The 16,363-nt window shown below is 42.0% G+C and overlaps 2 protein-coding genes across 4 annotated transcripts in view; both read right to left on the reverse strand.

The window, feature by feature from the left end:
* RASEF (RAS and EF-hand domain containing) overlaps nt 1-3,696 on the reverse strand; it is a 214,242-nt gene extending 210,546 nt beyond the window's left edge. The window contains exon 1 of one of the 2 annotated variants that reach the window (XM_033927395.1): nt 3,365-3,696. In XM_033927395.1, the coding sequence (XP_033783286.1) occupies nt 3,365-3,396 (32 nt within the window). In that variant the 5' untranslated portion in view covers nt 3,397-3,696. The remainder of the gene's footprint in view (nt 1-3,364) is intronic. The other variant, XM_033927414.1, reaches the window with a different exon arrangement.
* A 2,669-nt stretch (nt 3,697-6,365) lies between these two features.
* Nucleotides 6,366-16,363, reverse strand: part of LOC117351707 — a 134,475-nt gene continuing 124,477 nt past the window's right edge. For both annotated transcript variants that reach the window (XM_033927439.1, XM_033927429.1), the window contains exon 16: nt 6,366-7,304. In XM_033927439.1, coding sequence (XP_033783330.1) covers nt 7,181-7,304 — 124 coding nt within the window. In that variant the 3' untranslated portion in view covers nt 6,366-7,180. The remainder of the gene's footprint in view (nt 7,305-16,363) is intronic.

The raw sequence follows: 16,363 nt of genomic DNA on the forward strand, positions 1-16,363 counted from the left end.
GACTAACACTATAACAACTACATACCGGTACATACATATAAAATCAGATTGCATAAAACATACTAACCAATCCTATCCTATCAAAATGTAAAAATACATAAGGCACACAGGATACCTCAAGGTATATTTTTGTCTAAGTTGTTTCTCAAGTCTGTCATCAAGGCCAGTAGAACAGTTTTAGTACTGTAGTTTGGCCAAAAGTCTGACTGTCTAAAGTCTAATATCTGGAATTAAGATAGTCCTGTAGTTGTAGGCCCACCATTCCCTTTACCATTTTTGCCAGAAATGGGATATTAGTCACCAGTCTATAATCTGAACAAGAGCTTGGATCAATCTCATGTATCACCTTTCGTTATGTTTAAGAGGTTCATGTTAGAGTATTTACAAGGTCCCTCTCAGTCACTACTACCAGTGGCAAGGATATTTTACCTTCCACTATTTAATAAAATAACTGTTTCTGATGAAGAATGAGTGGCCCAGCCAAGAGCAACTGAGGTCGGGTTTTATGCATTTTTCTGTGTATTTTTTGCAAAAAATCATGATAATATACTGCTGTGACACTTCTTCCACATGGAACTTTGTCTGTGATGATGATGCCTTCATGATCAGAAGACTTTTGATTGAGCTCATCAAAATTTTTTGGGTCGTGGGGAAGATGGAGTTTTCCACTCGTCATTGAAAAACTATGCGAATACGACTGGGAAGTGTTACCTCATGCTCCCTACAGTCCAGACATGAGTTCACTAGACTTCGACCTTTTTCCAAAGTTGAAACAACCTATGCGTAGATATCGATTTCCCCCGGTACACAAGCCATTTGGCAACTGAAAAAAATGGTGTCTTGGATGGAATAATGAAACTTCCCGGACGTTGGGACTTAGTCATTGCAAAGCAGGGAGACTATATTGAAGGATTGTAAAGAAATACTTGAAAAAAAAAAAAATAGTGTGCATTATTTATGAAATGACCCTCATACTATGAATATATTGGTATAATGAGGGACTACCTCTTTTTGATTTTTTTTTATTTATAAATTTCAATGATTACAATATCATATGAAACAAAAGAAAAAAAGGTCTTCCTTAAACATTAACATTACATAATCATTCCACACAAAATTCCTTTCTAAGCCCACATTAATGGGGAGATACGATACAATTTCGCGAATCCCAAACCATTCCTTACTCTTATAGGGATTATTAATTTCCCTCCTCTTTTTTCTCAGTAGTGAAACTTGACCTTAAAAGTACTAACTCATTTCTGTTTTATTTATTCAATTTTCTATATCGTTGTCCCAGGGGAGCTCAGAATGGTTTTACATGCATTTATTCAGGTACTCAAGCAGTTTTCCCTCTCTGTCCCGGCGGACTCACAATCTATCTAACGTACCTGGAGCAAGGGGGGGGATTAAGTGACTTGCCCAGGGTCACAAGGAGCAGCGTGGGTTTGAACTTACAACCTCAGGGTGCTGAGGCTGTAGCTTTAACCACTGCGCCACACTCTCCCCCTGTTCTCGAGCAATTAGGAATTGTTGCAGTTATATGGGATCCCAAAAAACAAATTTGATGTCTTGTAACTTGACAAGACATTCACACAGAAATTTTAGGTAAAACGATGCCTCTAGAGCTAAAACTCTAGCTTTTAATTTCAAAAACTCTTTCCTCCTTAATTGAGTAGCTCTAGAGACATCTGGAAAAATTCTAACCAGATCACCACAAAATTTTGTTAACCTATTTTTAAAGTATAGTTTCATTATTAACATCTTGTCTATCTCACTCATGCATGTTATCAGCAGAGTGGACAGACTCTGGATCACATCCTGACTATCTTCCAAACACTCTGTCAAATTAATTTCAGTTGATACCAGATGGTCCACCTCCTGGGCGGATTCTATTTTTTTATGAGGAACATAGTAGTATTTATTAATAGGAAAATTCTCCACATTGGGCAACCCCAACTGGGAAATTGACCAAGCAGAGATTTCTCGCTCTATACATATTTTCCATTAGTTCCTTAACAACAGATTCTGAGACAGCTTGAAGTGTAATACATTGAGCTTCCACCACATTTAATCGTTTATCCAAACAACCCAGATTGGAATCCACATTTTCAAGCTTATGAGAAACAGACTGCAAAATCCACTGTTTCACAGTTGACCTGAGAAACCCTTCTGCTCTAGAAATACCTAACCACAAGTCTTTCAAGGTAATGTCTTGTGTTTCCTCTGTTAATGGTTGATCCTCCACTACACTTGAAAAATCAAGTGACTTAGGTATTTTGGTAAAAACTAACTTATTTATCTGAGTGGAGGATACCACATATTTGGTAGAAGTAGTAGGATTTATATTCCTACTATCACTCGATACTATATGAAAGAGAGGAGTCCGTTCGAGGGGACTCATTGAAACACCCGAAATGGAAGAGTTCATGTTAAGTGGTACAGCTGAAGGATTATGTAAAATGTCTGTCCATAGGGCCAGATACAGCCGGTGTTGAACTTTTAGGTTTAATTTATTTTTCCCCATGTTCAAGCTATCAGAAATTATAGAAAAAGTAATACAACCTTATATTTCAGCTTCAGAGCTCCTTGTGGCTCCAAGGGGCAAGACATGCCCCTTAGGGCACACCCCTTCAGCCATGCCCTGTGGCCGCAATTGCAGCAGTGACGTCAATTTAAAGTGTTGGAGACGGACCCAGTGATGTCAGGGGTCCGTCTCTTACCGTGCCTGCCCGGTGAGCAGCAGAGGAAAACGCCAGACACTGCTGCAGGAAGCACGGGGGCTGCAGGAAAGTCACCTCCGGTATCCCTCAGAGGTATCAAGCTCCCAACTTTACTGCAGCAGCAGCGTCAATTTAAGATGTTGGAAATGGACCCAGTGACATCAGGGGTCTAAGTGCTGTGAAAATGAGCCCCTTAAAGTCTAGTTTAATATTTCATTTCTTTTTTAAAAATAATATTTATATTTATAATAAAGAGCAGATGACATAAACATCACTTCATCATACATAAAAAATACAGACTGTAGCCAATCTGTAGCCACCCCCACTCCCCAACATCCCCAACTTCCAACATAGTAATGAATAAAAATTAGTTCAAAAGCACTCTTAAATTCATCCCCATCCCATACCCCCCAGTAATAGCAAAAATGTTATATCCTCCAACAGCTTTAACCCATATAAAAAAAATCACATAACCGTTATACAGCCCAATAAACAAGAAAAATGAGAAATAAACAAGATAAGGCAGTGCAATATACATTCCCAGAAGCATTCAAATTGTTTCCTTTCCCTCCACTTTCAGATATCAGCCCCAAATATCAAGATATTATTGCCATCTCCGCATCAACAAAGCAGAAAGCCTATACCTCTCACATACCCATCCCAATTTCTTCCTCATCAAGGTCAATGTGGCTGCATTAGGACTTCTCCAATGGTGGGCTACACACAGCCTGGCCACCGTAAATGCCAGGTGACCCAGTCTGCAGGGCCAGTATAAAGGGTAGGCACGTGCCTCAGGCCTGAAAATATCAGGGAGGCCCCAGGGCCGGCATTAAGAGGGGAGCAAACAGGGCAGGGGGTTCCCAACTGCCTGGTGAAGTCAGCTTCCCTCCCTTCTATTCCCTCGCTGCCCTCTTGCCCACCACCCGCAAGCGAACTGAATCCAGGCCAAGGGGCTCTAACACTGTGCACGCCAGCATCCCTTCTCGTCCGAAACAGGAAGTTACATCATTCCTGTTTTAGAGAAGGGAAGCTGGCGTGGGCAGTTAGGGCCCCCCCCCCCTCCGGCCTGGGTTCAGTTCGCTCTAACACTGCACGCACAGGCTTCCCTTCTCCCTCCCCCTCATGATGTAACAAGAAGGGAAGCCAGCACGCACAGTGTTAGAGCGAACTGAACCCAGTTGGGCAGGACCTAACACTGTGCACGCCAGCTTCTCTTCTCCGAAACAAGAATGATGTAACTTCCTGTTTTGGATGAGAAGGAAAGCCGGCACGCGCAGTGTTAGAGCTCTGCGGCCTGGATTCAAGTCGCTTGTGGGCGATGGGCAAGAGGGCAACGAGAGAGTGGTGCTACCAGATGGGAAAGCTTCTTATAAAATAAGCCCGTGAACCTGTCCAGCCCTGGTGATTTTCCTGGTTTAAGCTGACTAATCACTTTTTGCACCTCCTCAACCGTGATATCACTATCCAACCCCTGAGCATCCAGCCCCGATAAAGATGTCAAACCCAAATCAGATAAATACTGTGCAATGCTATCATCAGTGCTCTGGTGCTCAGGAGTGTACAACTCTTGATAGAATTCTCAAAACTTCTTTAAATTTAATCTCATCTTCCAGTTTCTCCAATGTGGAACAGGTGTCCTGAATCCATAGCTGAATTCGAGCTCCCCCCTTGTCCCAGTTTATGTTGATCCACTAGCTTTCTGAAAGTCTCCCGCAGTTGTTGTTCCTCCCTTCCCTCTGCCTCTTCTTTTTCTTATGAGAAGCCAGTGAAATAAGCTCCCCCCTAAGCACCGCCTTCAGACTTTCCCATATGGTAATTGGGGAACACTGAGTAATATTATTATGGTCCAAAAAGTCCAGAATGACCTGCTCCACCTTCATAACAATCAAAGGATCTCGCAGTAAACTATCATTCAATTTCCAATAGTGGTCATCCACCCGCAGGGTACTCCAGCTCACCTCCTGCCAGATAGAGACATGGTCGGACCACCCAATATCTTAAATTTTGGAATCAAGCCTTCCCCCCCCCCATCCATATAGAGCATATCTTTACGAGTACAGACCTCATGAACAGGGGAGTAATAAGTGTAATCCCTCCCTTGACAATGTTGCGACCTCCACCCATCTACCATATTAAGGACTTCTACAAAATGCCTGCTGGTTCCTGTCTGATTTGAGTCTATCCCCACCTGACCCCATAGAATCCCACTTAGGATCAGTGACCAGATTAAAATCTCCTCCTACTATCAATGACCCTTTCTTCACTACCAGTACTTTGGCCAATAACTCATCAAAGAATTGTCCCTGCTTGGTATTGGGGGCATATATATTCATCAGTGTCACCAATTCTCCATTAACCTTACCCGTCCAGATGACCCATCGCCCCCCCCCCCCCCAATCCCTCTAGAGGACTCCTGCTCCGGTACTATCTTTAAATGTTTAACAAACAATATACCCACCCCAGCCTTCTTATTAGAAACCCACCCAACCCCTCTTATTAGAAGCCCACCCCCGAAGTGGGTACTCCCTGTATTGAATCAATTTCTCTCTGGGTTTCAAAAATGTGTCTCTTGCACAAAACTAATATCAAGCCGTAATCTCTTCAACTCCTTTAATAATATTGACGTTTACATAGCATATTAAGACCTTTAACATTGAAACTTCCCAGCCTCAGTCTATCATCCCCCTTGGCTCCCTGGAATAAACCCACTGTAATCACATACACACACACACGCTCTGTTCCATAACTTTCCATGTAAATCCTTGCTGTACCCCCACGCACCCCTTCCCCCCCCCCCCCACAATCCCATCCCCCTCCAGACTCACTCGCCCAATCTCCTGACCCCATTCATGACTTCGTGTGACCCCCAAGCCCCAATTCCCCATCCAACACCCCCTTCCCCTAGAACTTCATTATCATTTGCACACATTCACTGCCCTCCCCAACTCATTGTCCCTCTCACATTCATCCACAGCCATACACATAAAGTCCCATATTACTGCAGTCTTCAATTAGGACCTAGAGCAATGAGATGTAGAAATTCCTCCACTCTCTCCACTCCGCCTGCTGCCAGCTGTAGGCTCAACTCCATGGTTCCCTTTCCCCTGGTTCCGAGGGTGCGATGGTCCCACTCTCCAACAAAATTTCTTCAATTTCTTGGCCACTTGCTTCCTCGGTGTAAGATCCTCAGCACCCAGCAAGCCTTCCTTCCAAAGTAGCGCTCCTGCCTCCACTACTGTGGTCACTCTTTTATGATTCTCATTAATAGTGATGAGAAGTCCGAACAGCAATCAATGCACAAACATGACCAATTCAATCACTCAGTGAGTGATTGACACATGCGCAAAGCCCTAACAGCAGTGACAGGGAAAGCAGCCTCCTGTCACTGCTGTTAGGGCTTCGGTTGTTTTTTTATGGCACAGGTGTTGTGCATGTGTTATACACAACCTGTCCCATTTTTTTAAAAAAAAACCCCACGCCATGCCCTCCCACCCTGCGCCGGCACCCTAAGCCACTGTCCACCTCCCTAACCCACCACAAAATGGTAGGAGGGATGCCCACTTCCTCCTGCCACAAAGGAACTCCCTCCCCCACCTGAAAAAAAGGCAGGAGGGATGCCCACTCCCTCCTGCCACTGGAGGCCCCCCTGCCCCATACTTCTCCTCCTCTCTCTGACTACGACACTGGGCCTTAACACTGGAGAGGGGCCTATCATGTGATGCATGGAGAGGGGCCTAAGGCCCTGATTGGCTCAGACACCACAGGCCAATCAGGGTCTTCCTTAGGAAGGAGCCAGTCAGGTCCAATTCAGTTTCCACAGTGGTAGTAGATGAATTTAGAGCAGAAGTGGAAAACTAGAACCCATGGGCTAAGCCAGGTTCTGAGATGCCTTTCTTCCAGTTTGCCAGTGGCAATGTAGTTTGTCTACTTTGCCTCCACCACCTCTCAGTGCCTCCATTCTGTTAGCTCCATAGTAAACTGTTTTTTATTGCTATGGCTCAGTTTGCAGCAATAACAAAAGTGTAAGATAGAAGGGATAGTTTGGGTGGACCAGGGGCAGAATTGCCATGTATGTACGTATTTTATAAAATATACAAGTAGGTGCATAGAATACAGGCACAAATTTACATGTGCTTTGGAACAGAGACAAACTTGTGCTTGAAGATTTGTGCGCAATTGAGGTTAGTTCTAGGTGTCTCTTTTGTAAAAGTACATACAGTAGATGCCTATGTTGCCTTTATAAAATTAAAATACTGGTAAGTATTCATTCCAAACACTGATATGAGTATCTTGTTATAAAATTACCCTATATGCATTTTTGTGCTCTTGTGTTAAAATTTATATATAAAACAGTTTATTTAAAATATATTTCTAGACACAGGACATCGTATTGAATTACTATATCCTTAAAAGCTGATACACGATTTCATGCATATATGTCAGCAAATGAAAGAATTCTTTCATTCTCCTAGAATGTTAGTAGGGATGGAGAAATCATGAAATATTTTGAGGTTTTTATTAGCTTCTTTTATGGACTTCAGATTGAGTATGATGTGGCAACCATAGAGATGGAGTACTTTCAGCCTGGAAGGAGAGAAAGCAGAATATATAAATAAGAAAATGTTTATGATTATGAAGAACTTTATATACCGCATAATAGCCTAAATGGATCCAAGTGGTTTATAATGCATAGTTCATATTCCATTAAAAATAGAAAAGAAAAGATTAAGAACAAAAGTTTACAAAAATTTTTTTTCATAAAATATCATAGCAAACATCTCAACAGTAACAATTCTAATAATAAAACAATCAAATCTCAAGGAACCATACTTAATACATACAGCTAAAAATTTTCCATTACAAAATTAATCATTACTTAAATATAGAATTAATCATTACATCAGTGCAGGTATTTATATTTTTAAAAATGATGGTGATGCAGAAATATTTCTTAACAACAACAATTAGTAAAAATAGAACTAAAATGATTAATAATTAATAAATCCCTCCTTTTTCCATAGAAATTGATGGAGAAATAACGGATGAGATTAAACACAACTGCAAGGGAGGCAACGCAATTATCATGGGTGACTTCAACTATCCAGGGATAGAATGGAACCTCGGCACCTCCGGCTGTTCTTATAAACTTGATATTATAACTCAGAACAGCAAACTTATCTTATAGCTTACAGGTTCCGACGTGACACGTTTCGTTCCTGTCTCAGGGAACCAACGGAGTGTTTGAAAAATTTCTAAAACTGTGGACGAGATGGGCTCAAGGATTTAAACGCTTCTGGCATGTACAAACTTCCTCCTATTATGCAGTCCTGCCAGCTCAGCTGATAAGGAATTCCCTTGCTGCGATCAGCTCAGCCAGCCATGTCTAGTTTTAAAGGAGGACACAATAGGAGGAAGTTTGTACATGCCAGAAGCGTTTAAATCCTTGAGCCCATCTTGCCCACAGTTTTAAAAATATTTCAAACGTGTCACATCGGAACCTGCAAGCTATAAGATAAGTTTGCTGTTCTGAGTTATAATATCAAGTTTATAAGAGTGAAAAGTGTAGCCGTAGAGCACAAACGCAAATATCTTAAACGGTTGCATATTTTACTACAAGTTTTTGAATATGCGATGATTGGGCGGTGAGGTGGTAGTGTTGGGGTCTTCCCCTGTTATCACCTCCATTTCTCTGAGCATAAGATTCATTAACAGTTGTACATAATTGAAACCATATTATTATGAATATTTATGAGTGATTATTTCATTACATTCAGGATACTTTTTTAATCACTCAAACTCTCGGTAATTTAGAGAGTCTTTTTGCCCTATTTTTGGGTCAGTAGATTTGGCATTCGGGCCATTGCAGGACAGTGGACTTTTTGTCTTCCACCTATATATATTTATTTACTGCACATTGTTTGCACTTAATTTGCACTTTAAAGCACACAGGAGCACCCAGATGATGGTGTGCGGCCAGCGGGAGTAGTAATATCTGCTCGGTGTTTGCTGGCATTTGCTTTTCTAAGCATTAGAGCTGCTTTATTGAGTTGCTCTTTAAAGCTTTCAAGCCCACGCTGAGGGTGCTCCTCATTTCAAAAATTTAAATTTGAGGTTTGCATTTTATTCAGTGTGGAGACTAGGGAGTCAACTTGCCTGCAATGCCCTAGGGCATGCCCAGGTCATATCTTGGTGTCACTTCGACTACAGACATCCTTAGATCAGTTTAAATCTGAATTGAAGATGTTCCTCTTTAAAAATGCCTAATCATGATTTCTTTCCTGGATCTTGGCAGACACATGGGTCATGGGCTGATGGAGTAAGCTTGCGTTAGAGCTGTGTGCTGACATTGAGGGGCTGATTCTACAAACGGGTGTCCCGACTGTAGGCAGTAGTAGGCGTCCTACTGCCATCTGGCAGCCAATTGGAACACATGTTTTTTTGAAAAAAGCTCCACGAGGGAGGATGTCTACACTGTAGGCATTTGTCGTGGGTCTATGGAAATGCATAGGGACACTTAAGCTCGTCCAAGGCTGGACGTGGGTGTGGTTTCGCCCAGAAGAGGCCTTGGGCAAGTTTAAGCAGCTCTCGGCGTCTCCCTAGAGCTGCGACAGGTGCTTGAAATGTAGGCCTGCAAAACCTTTAAAACTAGACATGGCTGGCTGAGCTAATAGCAGCAAGGGAATTCCCAATCAGCTGAGCTGGCAGGACTGCCCAAAGCCGTGGCTTTGGAGAGTCCTGCCAGCTCAGCTGATTGGGGTGGGGAATACCCCTGCTGCAATCAGCTGAGCCGGCTGCGGCAGAGGTCCCCCCCTTCCAACACCCCCCGAAACCGGTAGGAGGGATGCCCACTCCCTACTGCCACACACACCCAAACCCTCGACATCCCCCCATTGAAGACTGGCAGCAGGGATGCCCACTCCCTCCTGCCAACATCCCCCCGAACTGCTGACATCCCCCCACCCTGAACCCCCAAAATCCCCAAAATGCTGACACCCCTCTAACTTCAACCCCCCCCCTCATATCTTTTAGAAGAAAGGCCAGCCAGAGGGATGTTTACTCCCTCCAGCTAGCAGGCCTGCCTATTCAAAATGGCAGGCCTTCTCCTGCCTGGTACATCCTGGGTTGCACTGGGAAGGACACCTAAGGCCCTTGAAGGGACACGTATCAAGTCCTTAGGCATATGTTGTTTAAGGCTGTAAAGCCAGGCCCTGTTTGTCTTTCCTTTTTTGAAAATACTACAAGGACATGTATGTTTGAACAGAGATGTTGTGAAGTGAATTCAATTGTTTTGTTAAGCTGTATTTACAGACAGATTTAGATTAGAAGCTCTGCTGGTTAAGGCTTTTTCTGACCTTTTGGACTCCAGCCAGAGATAGAGGAAAATGCTGATGTCTTTAAAGTTTCATGTGATCTGTGTCCACATATGGTTTGCATTTACGTCATATGCTGACGACCCTTACCCATGTAAAATGTATAAAAGGAGGTACAGAATATTCAATAAAGTGGACATGTTTGGAGATCATTTCTTGCCTCTACAATATGTCCCCGGGTGCACCTGTCTTCCAAATGACAGAGAAAGTATGGGGCAGGAATTGGGACCTAAGCCTTTTCAGTTGGGGGCACGTCCGCGATGGGCAGATGATATCACCAATATTTTGTGAGTATTTCTGAATTTTTTCTGTTCTTTAATACTCACTAGGTAGTGGTGACCTGTACCCACCCTTTATTTTAAGTTCAAGCTTTGGGTTCTATTATGGAGTTTTTTTGGGAAAACTCTCGGGGTACTTTCGGTAAGTGCCCCTCGTGAATATAAGCAGCTGCCATTCTTTCGGGAAGAATGAAATTATTTATAGAACCCCCCTGCCCACTCTGTCATTTGTAAGGTTAAAACTTTTATAGAGTATAAGATTTTATTGTCCCTTATTACTGTACCTCGCTTATAAGGTAAGATAAGCGAATATTTTTGCATTGTTATATTGGTTTTGTAATGAGTCATAAGGTACTTAGGATACTCCTAGACAAATGAGACTTGTACGGCTGTGTGTGTATGACATTTTTTCCTTCAGCTCACATCTTTCTGTGTCACCAATGTTTAATACTGAGGTAGGACGTGCTGTTATGTGGAATGAATTGAAAGCGCTGTTTGAATCAGTCTAAGATCTTTCCCTTGTAGTTTGTACACAAGCACTATTTCTTGTCTTCCTTTTGATCCTGACTAATTTTGTGCGTTTCTTCTACGGCTGCTTCCTTTGTGTTCTATGCTGGATCATAAAAAAAAAGAAACAAGAAAAAGAAAAAATTCCGTTTTAGAGGCTTTCTTTCTTGTGCAGAGCAAAGCTAATCTGTTCTTTGCTTTCATTATCGGGGTCTGTGCATGAATGCTTTTGCCCCTTCCCCCAGACTTCTCAGTTTGGGCTTACACTGACCCCCTATAGTGTTTCTTTGAAGTTATTCATTCTTGTTTTTATCAAGCAGTACGGTGTGATTCCACTGCTTATCACTTATCTTTTCTCCGGCATTATCAAAACCACCATCTCTTCTTACAATACGCCCATCGCTCTTGTTGTCAAAGCTGATGGCATTCCCCGTTTCGTCCTAGATTTTAGGGCTGTTTTCTTATGTTTCTTCCACCATTCCACCGGCAGCCAATGTTTTTTTTTTTTCTGTCATTGTCTTAAAGAATGTTTTATTTTTGTCCCTGTTGGTGAGGCTTTTCAGCTTTTTTTTTGCCTTCACCTTTAAGCAACAGTATACCTGGTGGAATGCCCCAGGGCTATGTTGACTTCATTGTCCTTCGGGCTATTCTACAGTCATGCACTGCCCCTCATGGTCCTTTCCTTATTTTGTACATCTTTTTGTGTTCCATAATTCAGGAGACCTGTCAGGCTGATAGTTTGCACCTTTTATAATGGTTGTCTGTAAATCTGAAGTGAAATACCTGGGTTTTGTCCTGTCTCATGGTGAGAGGAAAATCTGCACTTTCCGCGCTGCTGCTGTTCTGGGTCTGCCCCGCCCAGCTACCAAGAAAGACATGCTTACTTTTCTTGCTATGATTGGTCACTGCCGCCAATGGATCTCTGCTTGTTCCTTCTATGACCAGATTTTGAGACAGACCCTGGTTTCTGAAATGACTGCTCTTATCAGATGGACTTATGAAATGTTGGACATTTAAGATGTGCTTTGGTTTCTAGCTCAAGTCTGGGTTTTCCTGCTTATGCCCACATGTTTTATCTCTTTGTTTGGGACCATTGTAACACCATGAAGGGAGAACATGGCGGTAAGTTACGCTCTGTTGCCTTTTTTTTATAGTCACTCCTGTTCAAGTTCCCTGGCTGCATGTGCTTTGGTGGAAGAGATGGTTACTCTTCTGATCCTTGGTCACCCCACTACCCTTCACACTTTTCACGATGTACAAGCCCTTCTTTTAAATGGGCTCCTGGGTCTCACGGATGAACAGGATTCTCTTCCTCTCTTTTTTCACAGCTTCAGTCCTTTGTTACCCCCTTCTGAACTTGATGCCTGGCGTTTGGCAGGTGCCCAAAGCCGCCCTTTTGGACGGACTTTGGTGCAAATAGGGGAAACCCTGGATACCAGCTGCTAGCTCTCCCTTATTCATTGCCCAATATCATGGTATTGGTTATCGTAGTGCTCGCTCGACATTTTAACTTCTTGCTAGTGATATTTTCATTCTTGACCTTTTGCTCCTTGATACAGAGATAATAGTTCGATAATTACAGCTGGCACGGTTGTGAATTGAAAATAAATTGGAAAATACAATTCCTTTCTATTGTTTTAGCTGAAATTAGGATGTTGTTAATTTAAAATGTTTTGTCCGGATTTATACATAGCCATCCCAGATCAGTTTTGGCACAGATATTTCTAATGTTTTCCAAGGGTCCTCTTTATCACTGCAGAGATAGAGACGCTCCAAAGAGACATTAGCTTTATGCCTTTTTCCAAATATGAGATGGTTATGATATACATTATTTGTTGTTTTGGTTTTTTTTATATCAATGTGTTTATTTGCAGAGTTAAATTCAGCCCTGCACACTTGACAGATGGAGTAATAGCTCCACACTTAAAACTTTATGTTTTGTTTGTGTCATGTCTACTTGTTTTAGTTTAGTGGGTACCCCAGGATACATAATATTGGCCATTTCTAGAGCTCTTTTTCCACTTCTTACTAGCCTAACTGCGCAATGTTCTTTTACTTATAGCTTTCATATTCTAAATGAGGTTTAGTTAGGGGTTATATGTTTAAGAAAAAGTTTTACTTTATACAGCGTTTATTTCGTGGTGTTCCCTACATATGATCCATTCAATATACATTTCTGAATACATTCAGTACATCAGTATGGTCTCTCTGAAGTGCATAATAAGTTATATGCAGCACGATAAAAACATATCCTTTTGGATTGTTCAATTAAGAACCTTAAGTAACTGAGTATTGTCTCTCTTTTGTCATAGCTATGCTAAGTAAATGAATTGGTATTGTTACATGTTGCCACATTCAGTACAGGCAACATGGTTTCTCTTGTTTTCTATCTCTTATTTGGATCACATTGGAGTACAGCTGCTGAATGGTATTTGGAATGCTTTTCAAGCATCTTTTTTCAAGTATCTCTTTCTGTATGCACAGACATCTGGCTGCTCTCCCTTTGAGGTTCTCACAGGATGACCTTTCCCCGCTCCATGGGTAGATTTTCCCTTGATACAGGAGGAATACGTCCAAAAGCTCATTGAAATATTAGGGCTTGTTCAAAGAAACATGTCTTTCACTTCTCCTTTCTCTCCACAGATTCCTACCCATTTTTTCCAACCTGGTGATTGTCCAGAAGCTTTCCAAGGATCGGAAGCAGACGGATTTCCCCTTTGGCCTTCCCACTACTGTGATCGCTGTGACCAGGCCCGCTGCACTCACTGAGGAGTTTCCTGTTTGGATCCACGCAAGTCGCTTGAAGAGGGTTAACCTAAAACCCCAGAAGCAAGTCTTCCCTGCGCAGATTTCACCTCCTCCAGTGGAACAACATGATGATCTCTTTGCAGCATTCTACCAACTTTATCATTCTCTTACTGGCAACGCTGCTGCGAGTTTTTCTCCCTGTATGGATCATTTCTAACTGGGTCTACAGGGATGATGTGTTTTGGGTCCACAACACTTTCTGCCCATACCCATCTGTAAATGACACTTCTGCTGTAAACAGCACCCCCGGCATCTCTTTGCGAACACACGTTAAGCTGGACTACTTCCTCGCAAAGGTTGTCCTTCAATTGGAATCCAGAAAGACAGACAGTATACTACCTTATGGTATAATTCCAGCAGTGTGCAAGTTGCCACCTTCTCCTTTGAGTATTGTGACATTGTGGACTGTTCATCAATTGATATCCCAAGGCTGTGCCATTGGTCCTCAGAGATTCCTAAAATTAAGGACATATATATATATATGTTACTGACTCACGTTGGGGGATAAGTGTGCATTCTGGGGAGCGGTAGGGAGGAATATTGATATTGACTGGGCTTATAAACCAGAAAATACTCTGGAAAAAGGTGGAGGAAAAGTGTTCCTGCACAAATTATTAAGCTTTCTCTTACTATTGTCAACCCTAGACCTACTGATGAAGGTATGTACATTATGGACATGTGGTTTAAGGGTGGGTCTAGCTATCCGACCCATCAGTTTTCTTATGGGATCTATCTACCTCCACTCATCCTCTCCCGCCATTTTGTGGGGGCCCCAAAAAATACTAACCCACTGGCCCCTACATTGAATAAACTTACTGACATGATGGCTATTGCCAATCCCACTTTTGAAGATATTGTGGCTGTTGAGGTAGGGTTTTCAGAACGTAACCTTTGGTTAGAATGGATGAAATTCACTGCTGATCAACATAATAAGAGTAATTGTTACATATGTGCTCAAGCTAGACCCCATCTAGGAACCGTACCTCTGGACCTCCCTCCTGGTATCCAACCATGCTTTTTTGGGTTATTTACCAATATCTCCTCTAATTTTACCTATCCCCTTTGTGCACTGTAGTGTTCTAAATACCTTTTGCTGCCAGGACAGCAAAAGCTTGATATTGCCGTTACCACCTATAAGGGCAATTACACGTCATGTTTCTAATCTGACACAGGGTAGTTTTGTAGGTAATTTACCCCCAGGTTATTGTTCTGTCTTGGCTCATAGGTATGCCCCATTGTTGCTGCATCAGATTTGATATTTACTGGCTTTATGGAGACTTTTGGCTCCCTGTTAAGCTACCCAGCCAGTGGATAGGCCAGTGCACTTTAGCTAACGTTACCATGCTCCTGCATATTTTTCTGAACGGCATCCTTCCTATTCACATGGTTTTTCCTTTTATTTGTCTCGATATACATCTGATCACATGTATACATAGATGCTATAGGGGTCCCAAGAGGGGTCCCAGATGAATTTAAGGCCCGAGCTCAGGTTAAGGCTGGGTTTGAGTTCCTTATTCCCTTTATTACTATTACTAAGAATGTTGATCGGATTAGTTAAAATTATTATAATCAGCAACGCTTTGTGAACTACTCTAGGGACGCCTTACAAGGTATTACTTATCAATTAGGCTCCACTTCTCAGATGGTTTTCAAAATCATATGGCCCTAGCTATGATTCTAGCTGAAAAATTCTTCCCAGAATTTTATGCTGTTGTACTTTTCTTTCTGACAATATAGGTCCTACTATGGACATTCAGAAATTAGCAGACCTCTTTGCTGAGCTCAAATGTAACTCTGATTTATCTAATTCTTGGGATCAGCACTTTAGTTGAATGCAGGGTTGGGTAAAAGACCTTTTTATTGTTATAATCTCTATTATTATCTGCACTCTTGTCTTGACTGCTCATGTACTGTGTTATTCGTATTACAGCTCCTAAAAAACCCCTCCTCGAGAGACATATCTAGAGTATCACTCCCTTCCAGCTCATGCTGTGTATTTATGACGTCATTTTCATGACGTAAGAGGGGATTGAAGGGACACGTATCAAGTCCTTAGGCATATGTTGTTTAAGGCTGTAAAGCCAGGCCCTGTTTGTCTTTCCTTCTTTGAAAATACTACAAGGACATGTATGTTTGAACAGAGATGTTGTGAAGTGAATTCAATTGTTTTGTTAAGCCGTATTTACAGATAGATTTAGATTAGAAGCTCTGCTGGTTAAGGCTTTTTCTGACCTTTTGGACTCCAGCCAGAGATAGAGGAAAATGCTGATGTCTTTAAAGTTTCATGTGATCTGTGTCCACATATGGTTTGCATTTACGTCATATGCTGACAACCCTTACCCATGTAAAATGTATAAAAGGAGGTACAGAATATTCAATAAAGCGGACATGTTTGGAGATCATTTCTTGCCTCTACAATATGTCCCCGGGTGCACCTGTCTTCCAAATGACAGAGAAAGTATGGGGCAGGAATTGGGACCTAAGCCTTTTCAGCCCTGATTAGCCCAGGTGCCTTAGCCCCCTCCTTTAGGCATCTGAGCAAATCTGGGCCTTAGGTTGGGTCCAACCGCTAAGTCCACCAATATGTAATTGAGGTTGACTACTGTCAAGATAAGTAAAAATATTAAATACAACATCAATATTAATTTAATTTATATAAATAACTATTTAAATATAGATT

The sequence above is a fragment of the Geotrypetes seraphini genome, chromosome 1 (assembly GCF_902459505.1).
Source record: "Geotrypetes seraphini chromosome 1, aGeoSer1.1, whole genome shotgun sequence".
NCBI classification, from domain to species: Eukaryota; Metazoa; Chordata; class Amphibia; order Gymnophiona; family Dermophiidae; genus Geotrypetes; species Geotrypetes seraphini.